The sequence below is a fragment of the Barbatula barbatula genome (assembly GCF_947034865.1).
Source record: "Barbatula barbatula genome assembly, chromosome: 24".
In the NCBI taxonomy this organism is placed as follows: Eukaryota; Metazoa; Chordata; class Actinopteri; order Cypriniformes; family Nemacheilidae; genus Barbatula; species Barbatula barbatula.
Window position 1 is genome coordinate 13882290 of NC_136787.1, and position 14212 is coordinate 13896501.

At 40.6% G+C, this 14212-nt stretch overlaps 1 protein-coding gene across 1 annotated transcript in view; it reads right to left on the minus strand.

Annotated features, from left to right (window-relative positions):
• The window catches only part of robo3 (roundabout, axon guidance receptor, homolog 3), a 66242-nt gene that overhangs the window by 5417 nt on the left and 46613 nt on the right, over positions 1 to 14212 (minus strand). The window contains exons 9-22 of the mRNA XM_079449164.1: positions 13751 to 13922; positions 11807 to 12012; positions 8665 to 8746; positions 8091 to 8259; positions 5487 to 5653; positions 4952 to 5073; positions 4641 to 4857; positions 4290 to 4414; positions 3904 to 4081; positions 3438 to 3665; positions 3052 to 3091; positions 2193 to 2332; positions 1801 to 2076; positions 1569 to 1713 (exon numbers count right to left, since the gene is read on the minus strand). Coding sequence (XP_079305290.1) covers positions 1569 to 1713; positions 1801 to 2076; positions 2193 to 2332; positions 3052 to 3091; positions 3438 to 3665; positions 3904 to 4081; positions 4290 to 4414; positions 4641 to 4857; positions 4952 to 5073; positions 5487 to 5653; positions 8091 to 8259; positions 8665 to 8746; positions 11807 to 12012; positions 13751 to 13922 — 2267 coding nt within the window. The remainder of the gene's footprint in view (positions 1 to 1568; positions 1714 to 1800; positions 2077 to 2192; positions 2333 to 3051; positions 3092 to 3437; positions 3666 to 3903; positions 4082 to 4289; positions 4415 to 4640; positions 4858 to 4951; positions 5074 to 5486; positions 5654 to 8090; positions 8260 to 8664; positions 8747 to 11806; positions 12013 to 13750; positions 13923 to 14212) is intronic.

Below are 14212 nucleotides of genomic sequence, written 5' to 3' on the forward strand. Positions count from 1 at the left end.
ATGCATAAACTTTTCCAAACATTTATTTGCCCATTTGACTTAAGCGAGTCAATCAGAGTCAAACAAATTACTTCATTTCGGTACTCTAACCAAATTCCCTCATATTTAGCAGAAGGTTAAGTAACTCTGCTAAATCAATCCGTGCACACTCATTATGACCGCTTGACTGAAAAAAATCACCAGCTCACTGCAACCGGTGGCATATCGATTTCTGTCAAACCAGACAGCTTGGCCTCCAGATAACAATATGCGTGATGCTTCGTGTCCGGCAGGGCTTATCCATGCAATAGTGATGGAGAATAAGTTAAATGCAGTGACATTTTGAATGACATTGACTCAATATTCCGCCTCAGGCACATGACTGAAGTGACTGACACCCACAGAACGCTCTGTACACAGGAAAACGAACGGCTGTGAATACATTGGTCGTGTCATGCTGAGCAAATTCTTTTAAGCAAGTTTAAATGCAATAGCACAGCCCATGTTCTTTTCTGAAGCACCTCAGGGCTGGCAGGAAGGTCAACCTCATTATCCGCGAGTTAAGCGCAGATTTTCAAGTTTGGCTGTTAGCGTCGCTTTGCGTGCTGGTGCTGGAATAATGGTGTAATTCTGCTGGGAGGAAGAAACTTGAGACGGTTCTACCTGTAGCTAATGTGGTTACTGCGGGATACCTGCCCAAAAGTGGCTGTCAAGGTTATCGGATTCGCAGATCGCACTGTAATCTGAGTCCAGGCTGGTTAACCACTGAAGCAAATGTGCCTTTCTCTTGTTAGTGCCCTTGCGGGCAGTGGTTGGAGATATAAGAGCGCCTCTACCCGTCAACGCTAGTGCACGTCTAACTCCCCGTGGCACTCTGAGGCTAATGCTGACCTCGCTCTCTGCTAACAAGAAACTAATACAATACAGGTAGAAACACCAGAAGAGTTAGCCATTTCATGTGGAAACACAGAAACAGGCCAGACTCAAGCATAGCATGATGCTAACGTTGTTAGCCTCCAGATAAAATCTTGTCAACAGCAATAAAATGCTCTGGCTCTGCATTTGGGATCTTTCCTGATACAATAAAGACCTGCAAGTTTCCTTTCAAATTGTTTAGCAATGGATGACACTTGACATGGAAAATCATCTGACTAAAATGAAGCTAAAACATCCCTGAGGCATATTTTTAGGTATGGAATTGCAGCCTAAAATCAACTGAATTTTTTACTGATAAAACTATATAGTACTGATAGTACTGGGTACTGATAAAATATACAGATTAAATTACTTCAGATCATAATTGCAAACTTTTAAAAGAGTGTCAAGATTACATTTGAATAACAGACTTTATTATCAATAAACCCAGGAAACAATGGCTGTAAATGCAGTTTCTGAAGCATAAATGATGCTAAAACGGGTCCAGCTAATATTCATTCTAGAGAAAAAAACGTAGGCCTTCGGCAATAAAGCAAGTGGTTCTATTAACTGAAAGGTGGGACATCTTTTCCCAAAGCTTCTATGTTAAACTTTTTGTTAATATTCCTCAGCACTGCAGTGAAATGAATTTGGAAACTTTCATTAAACTTTACCCCATATCCTGGATTAGTTCGTTCTCATCCTCCTCTTCACACTCGTCCAGATCTCCAGAGAGGGGCGGAGGGGGCAACGCTTCCATCCAGTTGAGAGAAGGAGTTTTCACTGGCTTCCCCATCAACTTCTGCTTTGATTGTTTTGCTGTAGGAACAGAAGGTGCGGTTTAGATTTTGTCAGAGAAAATGTGATGCATGTTTTTTGGAGACAACAGGTAAGAGATCTCTGCACCATTATCAGTCTTGGAGCGGTCTGGCTGTGCATACTGAGAGCTTGAGGTTCCAGGCTGAGTCATCCAGTGGCTGCCATCTTGCTCTGGACTGCAAGGTGTCTGGTTGGTGAAAGGCATGATGGGAGTACTGGCGTAAGGAGTGGCGTGTTGAGAGTATTGAGCGGTGAAGCTGCGCAGATCTTCACTTGTGGGATCAATCGTGCTGTAGATGGGGCCTTCAGTGGAGTCAGTGCTGTATTTCTCAGTTTGGTTCAGGTAGTTTGAGATTCCTGCTTCTGAGGAAACAAAGAGGAATGAATAAAGCTGAATAAATGGTGTGACCATTACATTTATTTGAAAAGTACAGCCAATAAGTCTTGCTGCAAAATATCTTTCGTAGCAGAAGTCATACCATTGTAATATCTCTCCGCTGTGTCGTGTTTAGACGTACAGCAGTTCACAGAATCTTTCCCATTGTGTACGAGGTTGGTAGTTGGCCAAGAGTCGGCCAGCCAAGGGTAATTTCCTATGTTAGCACCCAACATCCCAGGCCTACAAAAACAGACAATATAATATTACTTTTATAAATTATAAACTACTATGACTATAAACTATTATATTAACTATATACTACTATTAATATTATATTTACAATTTTATTATCATAGTATCACTATTACATTTATAGCTAAGTTTTATATTTACAATATTTACTATTATTTTAATACTTTTTTTTACTATTATATTTATATATAGTTACGTATACATTAACTATATTTACTATTATATTTATTGTTAAACTATTTTATTTACTATTGTACAGTATACATATCATTATATTAATAGTTACTATTATATTTGTAATTATACTATTTTATTTACTATTATATTTACCATTCATAGTAAAGAGTATAGTATAGTACCGATTCAGAAGATTAAACTACAATTTCTCAATTTTCTGAGTGTTATTAATTCATATAATAACTATCAATACTGGGCATCAATCTGTTGATGTTTCTTAACATTTTGTATATCCAGAGTACAAGTTCATGTCCTCTTTTGACTGAATGTATCGTATATATCGGACCTGATCATTGGCTGGTTTTATCTTTATGGGCCGATACAGATTATTGGGCAATGTATCAGTGCATTACTATTATACAGTATATACTTATATATTTATTATGATACTATTTACTAGTGTATTGATATTTACTATATTTAGATTAACTCACAATTTTGACTTGCTTAAATGTAAAAGCATCCATTACCTTCCATTCAGTCCAGAACTTTCTCCATGTGGAAAACCAACTACAAAAGAGAGATAAAACAAAAACTTCAAAAGAAAAACTATGGGCCATAAATGAATTTAGTTAGGAAAATTTAATATAGGATTAAGTTTATATACTGATTGTGTAAGCCCACTGAATCTTCCACAACCCGGAAGGGATGGGAATTTAAACCCATGTCATGCAAATCACGCTAAAGCCAGATTTTGTAGCACTTCTGGTTTGTATAATTCCTTCAGAGAATCAGGGCTAACACAAAGCAGACAGCTCGTGTGAATTAACAGCACCATGGCTGGGCGGGATTGATCCCTCGTGAATTCCTCCTGTGTGTGGTGTGATATACGTAACACCTGTGCACATCTGCATACCTGCAGGTGTGTACGCAAAGGACGCCGTGTAGTGGCTGAGCTCTTTCCTCTTCTTGCGCCTGCAGTAAATCCACACACTGAATCCCATAAGGATTACCCAGCATGCACCGCCGATGCCTGCGATGAAAGCCGGCTGCTTCACCACATCTGTGATCTGCTCAGAAAGACTGACGTTTTCGTCAGATTCACTGCCTCCACCTGTGACTGGGGGCTGCTCTGCGGGCAATTCTGGAGAGAGAGCGCGCGAGAGAGAGAGAGAGCGAGCGAGAGAGACGCAGATCAGAGGGTTACTTTCAAACTGAATGTCTTAATACCATCCAACGTGTTGGAAAGAATCAGGAACCTTAGTCACACAGCAGCTGTTTAAAAAAATCAAAGAGACTGTACAAGTTTTGTACTACTTTTCTCAGCAAGACTTGACTAAACAAGCTTTTCATTGGTGGTTGATGTTTTAGCGAGCACTTACTGATAATCACAGACACGGGCTGACTGTGGGTGCCCACCCCTGCGCTGGTTACAGCGGCCACCTCAACCTGGTACAACACGCTGGGCAGAAGTCCCTTTAACAAAGTGGTCAGCACGTTCCCGTCCACAGTCTGATTGATGTGATACCGTGTCTGGGAGTCGTTTCCCATACACCAAACCTGAGGCGAGAAGAGATAAGGGTTTAGAAACATCCCAACCATGATTATGTTTCTATTATTGTACCATCATGCCCCACCCACTTTGAAATCTCAAGCATCCAAAAACCACCAAATAGAAATTAAACTGAGATGGTGGTAGAGAGAGAAATTATGGCTCAGCTTTACAATGTAATGTTTTAAGGTGTCATCTTTCAAATTAAAATCTCACCTTATATTCTTGAATGACTCCATTTTGCATCTCAGTGGGAGGAGGCTGCCACGACACGCTGATGCTTGAACTGTTGCTGAGCTTGACTGTTGCCACGGTTACAGCGCGAGGGGGGGCACTTGGCACTGCGAGAGAATTCAAATCGAATTACAATTTTAAAAAAGTAAGTGTCCTTAATAGTATCTACATTATCCTCCTCCATAATTCTATTTCGCCTGGATGAAAAGGTTGATCTTGTTTATGTGCGGTAAATCAGAATCGAGTTAAACCTGGCCGAATGAACTCCAATCCAATTGATTACAGTAAAATGAAATTGAAGTGCATCAAACGAAAGAGCGGCGGATATCTCACCCTCTTCTGGCGTGCGGAACGTCAGCGGGCGGCTGTCCATCCCCTGGAACTCATTAAAATAGGGTCGTATTTTAATCTCATACTCTGTGCCTTTGAGCAGGTTGGTGATGATGGCGTTCCGCTCCGTTGCCGCTTTCACATCCTGTTGAGACCAGGAACCGCCGACAGGACGATAAAGCAAGCGATAACCCTGGATGTACTGAGACTGACGGTCGACCTGGGAGATGGCGAGACGGAGACATGAGATAAGGTCAGCGGCCGGGTGAATCGTAAGGGGTGCTGAGAGGTTCAAATGTGTTGCTGGTACTCACGTTCCAGCTGATCTTAACGCTGGACGCGGTCAGGAGTGTTGGCTCGTGAAGCTGCACGGCCATCTCTCCCAGATCCCTTTGAACCTGTCTGTGATCCACACCTTGACCTGTAGGACTTACATCTGCAGACACCAGACATCACTAATTAATTTGATCTGTATTACTATAAATATATATACACACAAACTATGCAAAATAATATAATATACATTTTTATTGTGGTAAAAATATTCTATTTATATATATATATTTGTATTAAGAATATATATATACAATAATTTAAAAGAATAAAAAAATATTTTATAATATTTTCTTTATGGGTGAAATAATAGGTCCAATGTGAAATTTTGGACCTTTACACAATAGATCCAACTGACTGAGAATAGAACAGGTTTTTATACAATCTGTAAATACAGACAATTTATTACCAGACTGCTTTTATGACACAATAGGAAAATGCATTTTATGTTCAATTGTTTTTTTAAGATCTATATATACAGTGGTAATAAATGTAACTGGTCTCCAGAGTACCAACCTTGTGTTCGTACGGGCTCTGAGATAGGGCTGGGGTCGCTCAGGCCATATGCGTTGACCGCACGCACAATAAACAAGTAAATGGTGTTCGGAGACAGCCCGGTTACCGTGTGCTTCTCCAGTTTCACAAAATCTGCAACCGTCTGCCACGTACTGCCTGCTGATTGGCTGAAAATGACATTGATAACTTAATAACTAAATGTATCATTGTATCACATGAACATCAACCATTCAAAACTAGTATATTCATTCAACCCTGTGTGAATACAACATCAATACAGTAATATTCTGTGCTACATTTCGTTCAAAGCCACATTATGGCATTACAGGGAGCATGGGTTTTAACAGCACAGTCAATGTCAGGGATGGTTATGGGCTCTTGTCATTACACGTGTCTGTTTAATGACCCAGCTCCTCTGTGAGACGAACCATCACTGCCATTCTTTTCCTAGAATAACTGATGTCTACCGCCACAGGTTATTTACACTACAGTGCTGTAGGCCGGGATTGTCATAATGCAGTCAGGGCATGGCGTAACACAGTCGGATGCAGTAAATAAATAAAACATTGGCTCCCGAATTGCAATTTCATAGCATGTGAAACAAAAACGTGACTTGATTCTCAACTGGGATACTTTGATTTGAAGGAGAAAAAGAAGCGAGGAATGTAAGGATGAGCAAATAATGAAAGAACATTAATCGAATCTACATCTAATCTATCTCCTTTAGAAACTCGCAGCCTATTGCTCGCAACCAGATGAAGACTAGCAATACAGGAAAAAAACTGGCTTAATGAGAACCTGAGCAATTATTCTGAGGACTTTGCCGTCGTAGTCCAGTGGTGTACAGTTGGGCAAGATTCATAATAACACAACCCCCTTAATACACAATGAATGTTAAGTGGGGACATCTGCCAGAGGCCTTGGGATATTTCTCTTAACTTGTCTATGGTTAACCATCATCCTTGTTTGGATGGTCATCACGTGCGGCGTGTTCAAGGTTTATTTTTCCCCGGTGGCGACTCTTGCTGCAGACGCACAGCCAATAAAAGCCGACCTGTGCAATTAGGCCAAGCCATAAAGGCTGGGAACCTCGTAAATATTCCTTTAGCAGCCCTTCCGATGGCAGCGATAAATCCAAGGTCACTTTGCTATCAGCTGGGATGGAGAGAACAGGGAACACTCTGCAGTGATTGGACGAGACTGCGACTCTACACAATCACAAAAGCGGGCAGCAACGTATACCCGGTTTTCCAATTCAAAGTGTCCAAAGCCTAAACTAGAGTCTTCATTCGCAATCCTGATTGTTCCCTCAGTATCTCACGGCCCCTCAGGGAGGTGAATTTTATAGCCAACACCCTTTTCATCCCCACAGCACTATAAAGAATCAATTTTAAGGATGTGGGGCCGTGCTAGCTCGTACCCAAGGGGGCGAGGAAGAGAAGAGTGTATATAAAGAAGCCTGTGTATATAAAAATACAGAAAGAATAAAAATGTGTGTGTGGCGCTTCAAATCTCCATTGCTGAATAGCCATATGTCTTGCCTCTAAGGCGTGCAGGATCTTGGTTGTGTAATTAGAGGTAGCCCCATTTCAACCAGCTTATAATAGCTAAGAGGGGCGTCTATGTGGACTAGATTTGAATACATTACCATGTCATACTCAGATCCTCAAACTCTCAGCGCGCCCAGATTTCTCCTGCTTACTTTCCACCATGGCCACCTAGAATGAATAAACTCTGGCACACTGGTGAAGCCCCAAACCACTTCAGCAAGAGTACTTGAAATTTAAGATTTAACGGGAGCATATAATAGAAAACAAGATTTTGCTTGCAATTTTGGTATGAAGAGAGGTACTAGGCATATTGTAAAGTTCACAACAGCGTTTTTAGTGCAGGCCTGGGCTTTGTAAATAAAGGATTTATAGCATGTTTTCGACACATTTGTTCGGATTTATTTCAAGTTGACATAAAACACAAGTTTTTCCATTTTGCTGCTGTCCTTCTGAAACCTTGTCTCCATATTTTCAGATTTTTTGCTATAAATCATTTTAAACAGTATGCAGTAAACAGTAACTGGCTCCCACTTGAATGTCAATGTCCCTTGGTCACAGTCACATTAGAGACTCGTACAAACAAAAGTCTTAAAGGCACAGTAACAAAAAAAGCCTGCCTGAAAAAATGATCACAAATGAGTAGAATATGTAAACATTTAGTAATTCAGAAAAACTCTAACTATAAGGCTCAATTTCATATGCAGGACCCCAGCTGCTATTAATTTAGATCTCTGGTAGTAGGTTGAAGCCTGAGGGGAGTGATTCTTGTAGCAGGCAGGATGTGAGATGTAAGCACAGGATGTAGCTGCACTCGCACGACTGAGGAGCATCAGAGCGAAGGAAGGGGTCAGGGACAGGGCAGCCACGGGGATGGTATTACCCTGCGTATCATGGCTGACCAGCCACACTATGACAGTGACACTGAATTAATAAAAAATGAAGAATGAATCTACGGAACAGCCTCCGGCGAGAGGCAATGTTATCCGGGAAAGAAAATAAACAGTAGGTAGTAATACACTGTGCAGATATTATCATCCATCACACATAGACTTACCTAAAAGCCTCAATGATGTAAGAAGTGACGGCGGCTCCACCTTCGTGCGCGTTGGGTTGCCAGGTCAGAGTCACGCTGTTCCGGGTCACATCGGTTACGACGGGTTTCTGGGGCGGACCGGGGAGCTGGTAGGGCTCTGAAACCGGGGCTACAGAAAGACCTGCATTTTCTGTGAAGCATAAGATAAAGAAATGAGAACATTAGCATCAACCTCTTTGCTATGCTTTAATGGCCCAACTTATCATCCGTCTAGATCTGTGTAATCATTTGCTTGTCTGTGTTTGTAGTGAGCTATGACTCTATTTGCAGTTCATCCAAAGAACCTGCTCTATCTGTACTATTCTAGATTTATAGAATGTAATAACCGAGATCAATACTAAACCGAAGAAATCTGATCCCAGGTCAGCACATCTCTATAGGCCGACATCTGGCAAATGCACTTATATATTTGCTGAGCAAACTTGCAATAAACACAGCCTCCTCAGCTGATTTTACGGTTTAAAGATGATATGCTGTAGTTTGTCAAAGATAAGGACACACAAGGCGATGATGAAGCATGTGTGTGTGTTGTTACCTTTCACCGTGACAACCCCACTCCAGCTCGTCTCTCCACTCGAACTGGAAGCAACACAGGTGTAGGCCCCGGAGTCCGTTTCCTAGCAACAGCAGTCTCAGGGTCAGCATTTGTATGGATAAACTCAAGCACAATGCCACACCCTGCTTGGCCCAGCACGAAAATCTTAAATAAGTAGCAATTCCTCAAAATTGTTTATTATTCTAGAATGAAACAGAATCAACTGTAATTTACTTCGAAGCGCTACTGAGGATGGAAACAGGAGGACAGAAGTGTGGCTTTGTTTCAAAACAAACGAAAAGGATATTTTGGCATCACAGACACATTCCCTGTGCAAAAACTGCTCCATATGGAAGGCAGAATAATAATGCCGTCTCCAAATTTTGGACAAATTTCACGGCAGCATTGAATGTAACAAAAATTAATTGAGATAAAGTTGGACAGCTCAAGAGAAAAAAAAATCAGACACAATTCTTAGTAATGCGTTTGTTTTTGCATTATTAGTTTTACTCTACTAAAATAAGTTGGAAGGTAACTTTGTGATCAAATCTGAAGAATTTTTCATACTATACAACTGAGTAGCTGAGTTAGCATTTCTGTTCAAGACAGAAAAGGATGAGCGGTCAGGAGGGCATTCAATTTTAACCTCAGGAACGAGGGGGGAAGACGGGCTGAAATTGCTTACGACAGGGAGAGGTGTAGTAGAGGTTTTCTCTCATGGACAGCGATCTAATAGTGCTGACAGCTCAGGGGCACCAATGACATGTCTGAGGCTTTGAGTAATTGAGACACACACATACACACACACTGTGACCTCGAATTACTGTCTGCTCGCATGTGATGTTTTGTTTTGTCTTTAATCTCATTTTAAAGTGCAGACTGGCATGTGGTACATTTTAGGACTAATACAACCTTTTCTTCTGTATTTGCTGTGTACGTCAACTACCCGAAAATATCTTGTCTGTGTGTGAACCCATGCAGTAAAGGATACCTTTATATCCTCAGGCTGTACAGAAGTGTGTTGTAGAGAATTATTGTGAAATCTCTCCTGGGAAAAGGAGAAGTGCAAACAGAAGGTGTGGTAACACTTTCCTATGTGAACTCTAGCTCTTAAGAGCGGATAACCGCATTGGTTAGGTCTTCACTGTGCTGAGTGTTCATTGGTGGAGAACCAGGTCCGCTCAGAGAGGTAAATGTTCGGGCATCGGCTGATTAATCACGGATGGCAGGTCTGGTCTCGGTGCTAAACACACTTAAAAATATACGAGTCAAAACGGAAAAAGTGAGCTAAATATTTTCACTCGGTCAAAATTCATCTCCCTCTATTCAACTCTTCCAACTCTTCCTGTTTTTCAGCTCGCGTCCATGAAATATCCATTAGCTAGATTAACTAATTCACTCATTTATTTCCCTATCTTTCTCTCTCTCTCGCTTGGCACAGTAAAAAAGCTGACGGTTTCTGGCAATTCTCCCGGTATAATGGCAATGTCTTCAGTGCTTTCCTTCTCTCACTCCTTTTCTCACACTCGTATGCAACCATCTGTGCAAACCCCAGTGTCCGTGCCCCCTGTGCCCTGCCATCATGCCGGGCTAATCGTGTACTAAAGGGGGCCAATGGAGGCTTCAGGAAAAAAAAGGCAAAGAGTTTCAAAGGTGCATCCGAACAAAGCATGCAATGGACAGCAAAGTCAAATTAATACAAATTAAACACAAAAGATCAAATCTGCACTAATAAACAGGGCTGTTACATAAATTCACAGGGCCTGAGATGATTTTTCATGTATGGTCTCCAGTGTCCAATGAGCAACGTTATTATAGTCTGCTGAAACAGAAACTTTTAATATTTAGACCTTTTTTTCAATTAACCTAAATCCTTTATTTAAAATCCTTTATTTTTTTTCGTTTAAGTTGAGGAACTAAAATGATAAACAAACTTTAAACTAAAATAATCCAGAAATAAAAATATGAACATATAAACAAATATAAATAAATAAATGCGAAAAGAAATTAATATAATATAAATGTATATAAAAATATAAATGTATATAAAAATATACAATTGTGATTTAGTTTATGATTTAAATTTAATATCATATATTAATATAATATTGATAAAACTACATGAAAACTAAAAACAAAAGTATATGAGCCAATGAGTAAGCTTTTCCAAAACAACAATATGCATATACCGGATAATTTGATTTTTGATGTTAAACCCATTAAGGCGACATTAGGAATTGAAAAGAATGCGATTTTCAATAAATAATATGTTTTAAAAGCCTTAAAGATAATCCCAGGACACTAACCCTCCACAACTTGCTTATAAACCAAATCTGTAAAAAACAACAAAAGAAGCATTCCTATTGGATGCAACGGAGCTGCATCTTTGGTGGTGATTTTCCACAAAGCTACAGTATATGAGCATCAAGGACAGCAACGTTCAACGTGTTACGAACAATTCGGAGTGCATGCATCACCTTACAAGGTTGCTGAGAGAAGCACATACAGATCTTGTGCGTTTTTATATCGCAGAATGAGCATTTAATTAAGGCATGAGTGGCTGTTAATCATTCCCGGGCAAAATCTATTAACACATCGGCTCTGCGGTGCAGCGACCTCAGGTGAAACCCACAATCACACACACCCTGAGGTCCTGAGCGATGGATTTCATTACACTGGCTTGCTGTAATGCCAACGACCGCACGTATTCCCATTACGATCATAATAACCGGTTTTACTGCCGTACACAACTTTCGCATGAGCTGATGGGTCACCCCGAAACAGTCCAGTGAGCAAATATTAAAATCGAAGGCCTAATTAATCCTGCCCGTTTACTGTAAAATCGACTGTGCAATTGTTGTGATGACATTTTACAGCCATCACCTGTGTCTAAACGTCACATGAGCATGTTTGACAACACCGTGCACCATGGCGTAAGACATGCATCTGGATACAGTGATGGAATATCATACAACAACATATGGTGACTGTCAGAACAGAGATCACCCCATGACGGGACGTGTGTCGAAAGAAGGCACGTTTTGAAATAACCATATGTTAATACCCCACAGGTTTTAGCATTTTCGATAATAAAAGCAGCGCGTGCTAAAAACACACTTAAACACAATCTCGACTGAAGTACCTGCAAGGCTGTGATTTGCAAAGTGCCATTTTCCATTAGGCTAATGCGATCGTCGTTGCCCAGGATCCTCTGTCCGTCTCTCTCCCATTGGATGCTAGGAAGTGGGTTCCCCATTACGTGACACTGCAATTGGGCGGTGGAGCCTGGGGCGAGAGTCTGATTGGCTGGGCCTTGGCGGATGATGGGGGGTATCCGGTCAGACGGTGCTAGGGGTAAAATAATGGGAGAGGCGTGGGCCACGAGAGCCAAACATTAGCATGTAACCACCATCTCATCCACTCGACAGTCAAGAGATCATTGAAAAGACACATTGTGAATTATGCAAAGTAAGATTCAGAAGGATCATTATGAAGAAAGGCTAACACATCATGAAATCCAATAAAATATAGGATCAAATACATCATCATCCCTCTGTATATTCCAAGTAACCTGTGCATAAATACACATACGCTGTCAAACAATTCTGTGTTTATTTTAATTTCATGGTGCCTTAAACTTCATTTAAAATGCATGGATGCATGAGCAAAAGGCAAAAAACAGATTACTAAATTCACTGAATGTGCAAATCAGTTTGACTGGCCATTTGTTTCACACACTTGTCGAATTACAGTCCGCTATCTGAATGCAGCGTTAAATGGAAAGAATCTGTGATTTATTTGATTTTAATAAGATGACTAGCCTCTAGGTATCATTTCACGTGTCAGTTTTGTTTTACAAACATCTTTACCACATTTCAAAATGTTTAAATAGAATTACTGCATGGATTCAGCTTGCGATACAATATTTACTGTTTGACTACTTGTAAAGATGACATCATCAGTCAAAGTATCTCCCTCACATATTGCGTGACTGTGCATCTTACAGCACGATGCTGAATAACTAGGGCTACAAGCTTCCATTCTTCCGTTTCCACTTCCTTTCAACTGTGTCCCTTCTGTATGCATGAATCATTTATTTTTTGTTGCAATGGAGCTGAAAGCGTGTTGTATATTGACCAAACCTCGGAAAAAGGTCTATGGATGAATAATTGACAATTCTGTTACCGCTGCGTTCTCATTTTAAATAACAAGGAAAACCAGCCAGCATCTCTGACATTTTCTCTACGCCGAAAAAAGAGAAAGTCCATGGGGTCAGAAAAAGTCCGATGAGTGCTGTATCACTCAAACCGTGTTGTTTTCCTAGATTTGAAACTCAAAGGCGAAAGATTAATATAAGAACCTTGGGTACTGATGCAGTGACCCTGTGAAGCACATACATATGTAAGTATGCGTGCCCTTTGGTATATAATTTTATTATGCATCAGAATGTAACGTGCAAACTCAGTCAGATGATGCTCTATCAGGGTCGTCCACCTTAAAGGCCACATGAGACAGAGGGGATTGTGGGAAATAAGATTATATTTTATAAGCAGGCGGGTGTTATTTTACTTAGCGAGTGTGGGGAAGGTGCTAATATTGGACTCTCGGCGAAGGTCCGTCTGCGTGGTGCACAGTTCGGTATGCACGGGGAGTGCACATAAACAGTTTATCTTGTTACGGGGGAGCATGGCGGAGTCTGCACGTTCCTGGGGTTATTTGCATAGCGCGATTGCGCCCTGTCCTTTCCGATTACGTCTGCAGTGCTTCCCGCTGTTCTCGCGTTTGAGGAAGGCAGTAATGGTAATTTGGAGAGGCTTTGAAGACTTTTAAAATCATTTTGATTTAGAGCAAAAAGGCTACGCTGGGCAAAGCAGCAATTTGTTCAAATGTAAAATAAAAACGTTAGCCGAATCTTTGTGATAAGGCATCTTCAGAAGTAATTCAATTACATGTACAGTTCTGGAACTTTAATGTGGTTGGATTGATATTAAAATATCAACGCATGCACATAACCGGTGTTTTAAATGAGCTAGTAAGGGTGACTAAATGTGTGTTTTCTTAGCTAGTTAAAAAATTTGACACTCACTGCTTTCCACTTCCAAGAGGGCTTTTGTCAAGATGCTGCCCGCCACGCTGATGGCCTGGCATATGTAGTATCCAGAATCCTCGCTGTGCACGTCTGTAATGGTCAGCTCTCCACTCAGCGACACAGAGAAACGGCCCGATTGTGATGGAGGTTGGCTGGGGAACAGCAGGACCTGTTCAGAATGACAAATAGTGGAAACAAATGTTGTAAACATAATTAAATCACATTCAAAGTTAATGTTGTGACTAGAATACAAAAAAGCATCATACATAACCAGTTTATTGCAGCAAACAGCAACCAAACCCTTTCACCAGGGTAACATCATTGTAACACACTGCTTGCGTCTTTTTGCTTCATCTCACAATTTGTATATAAATATACAGTATACATATATTAAAGAATACATTAAGATACAGTATATATATTTAGGAAATATTTAAACATTGTATATGTATATGTATG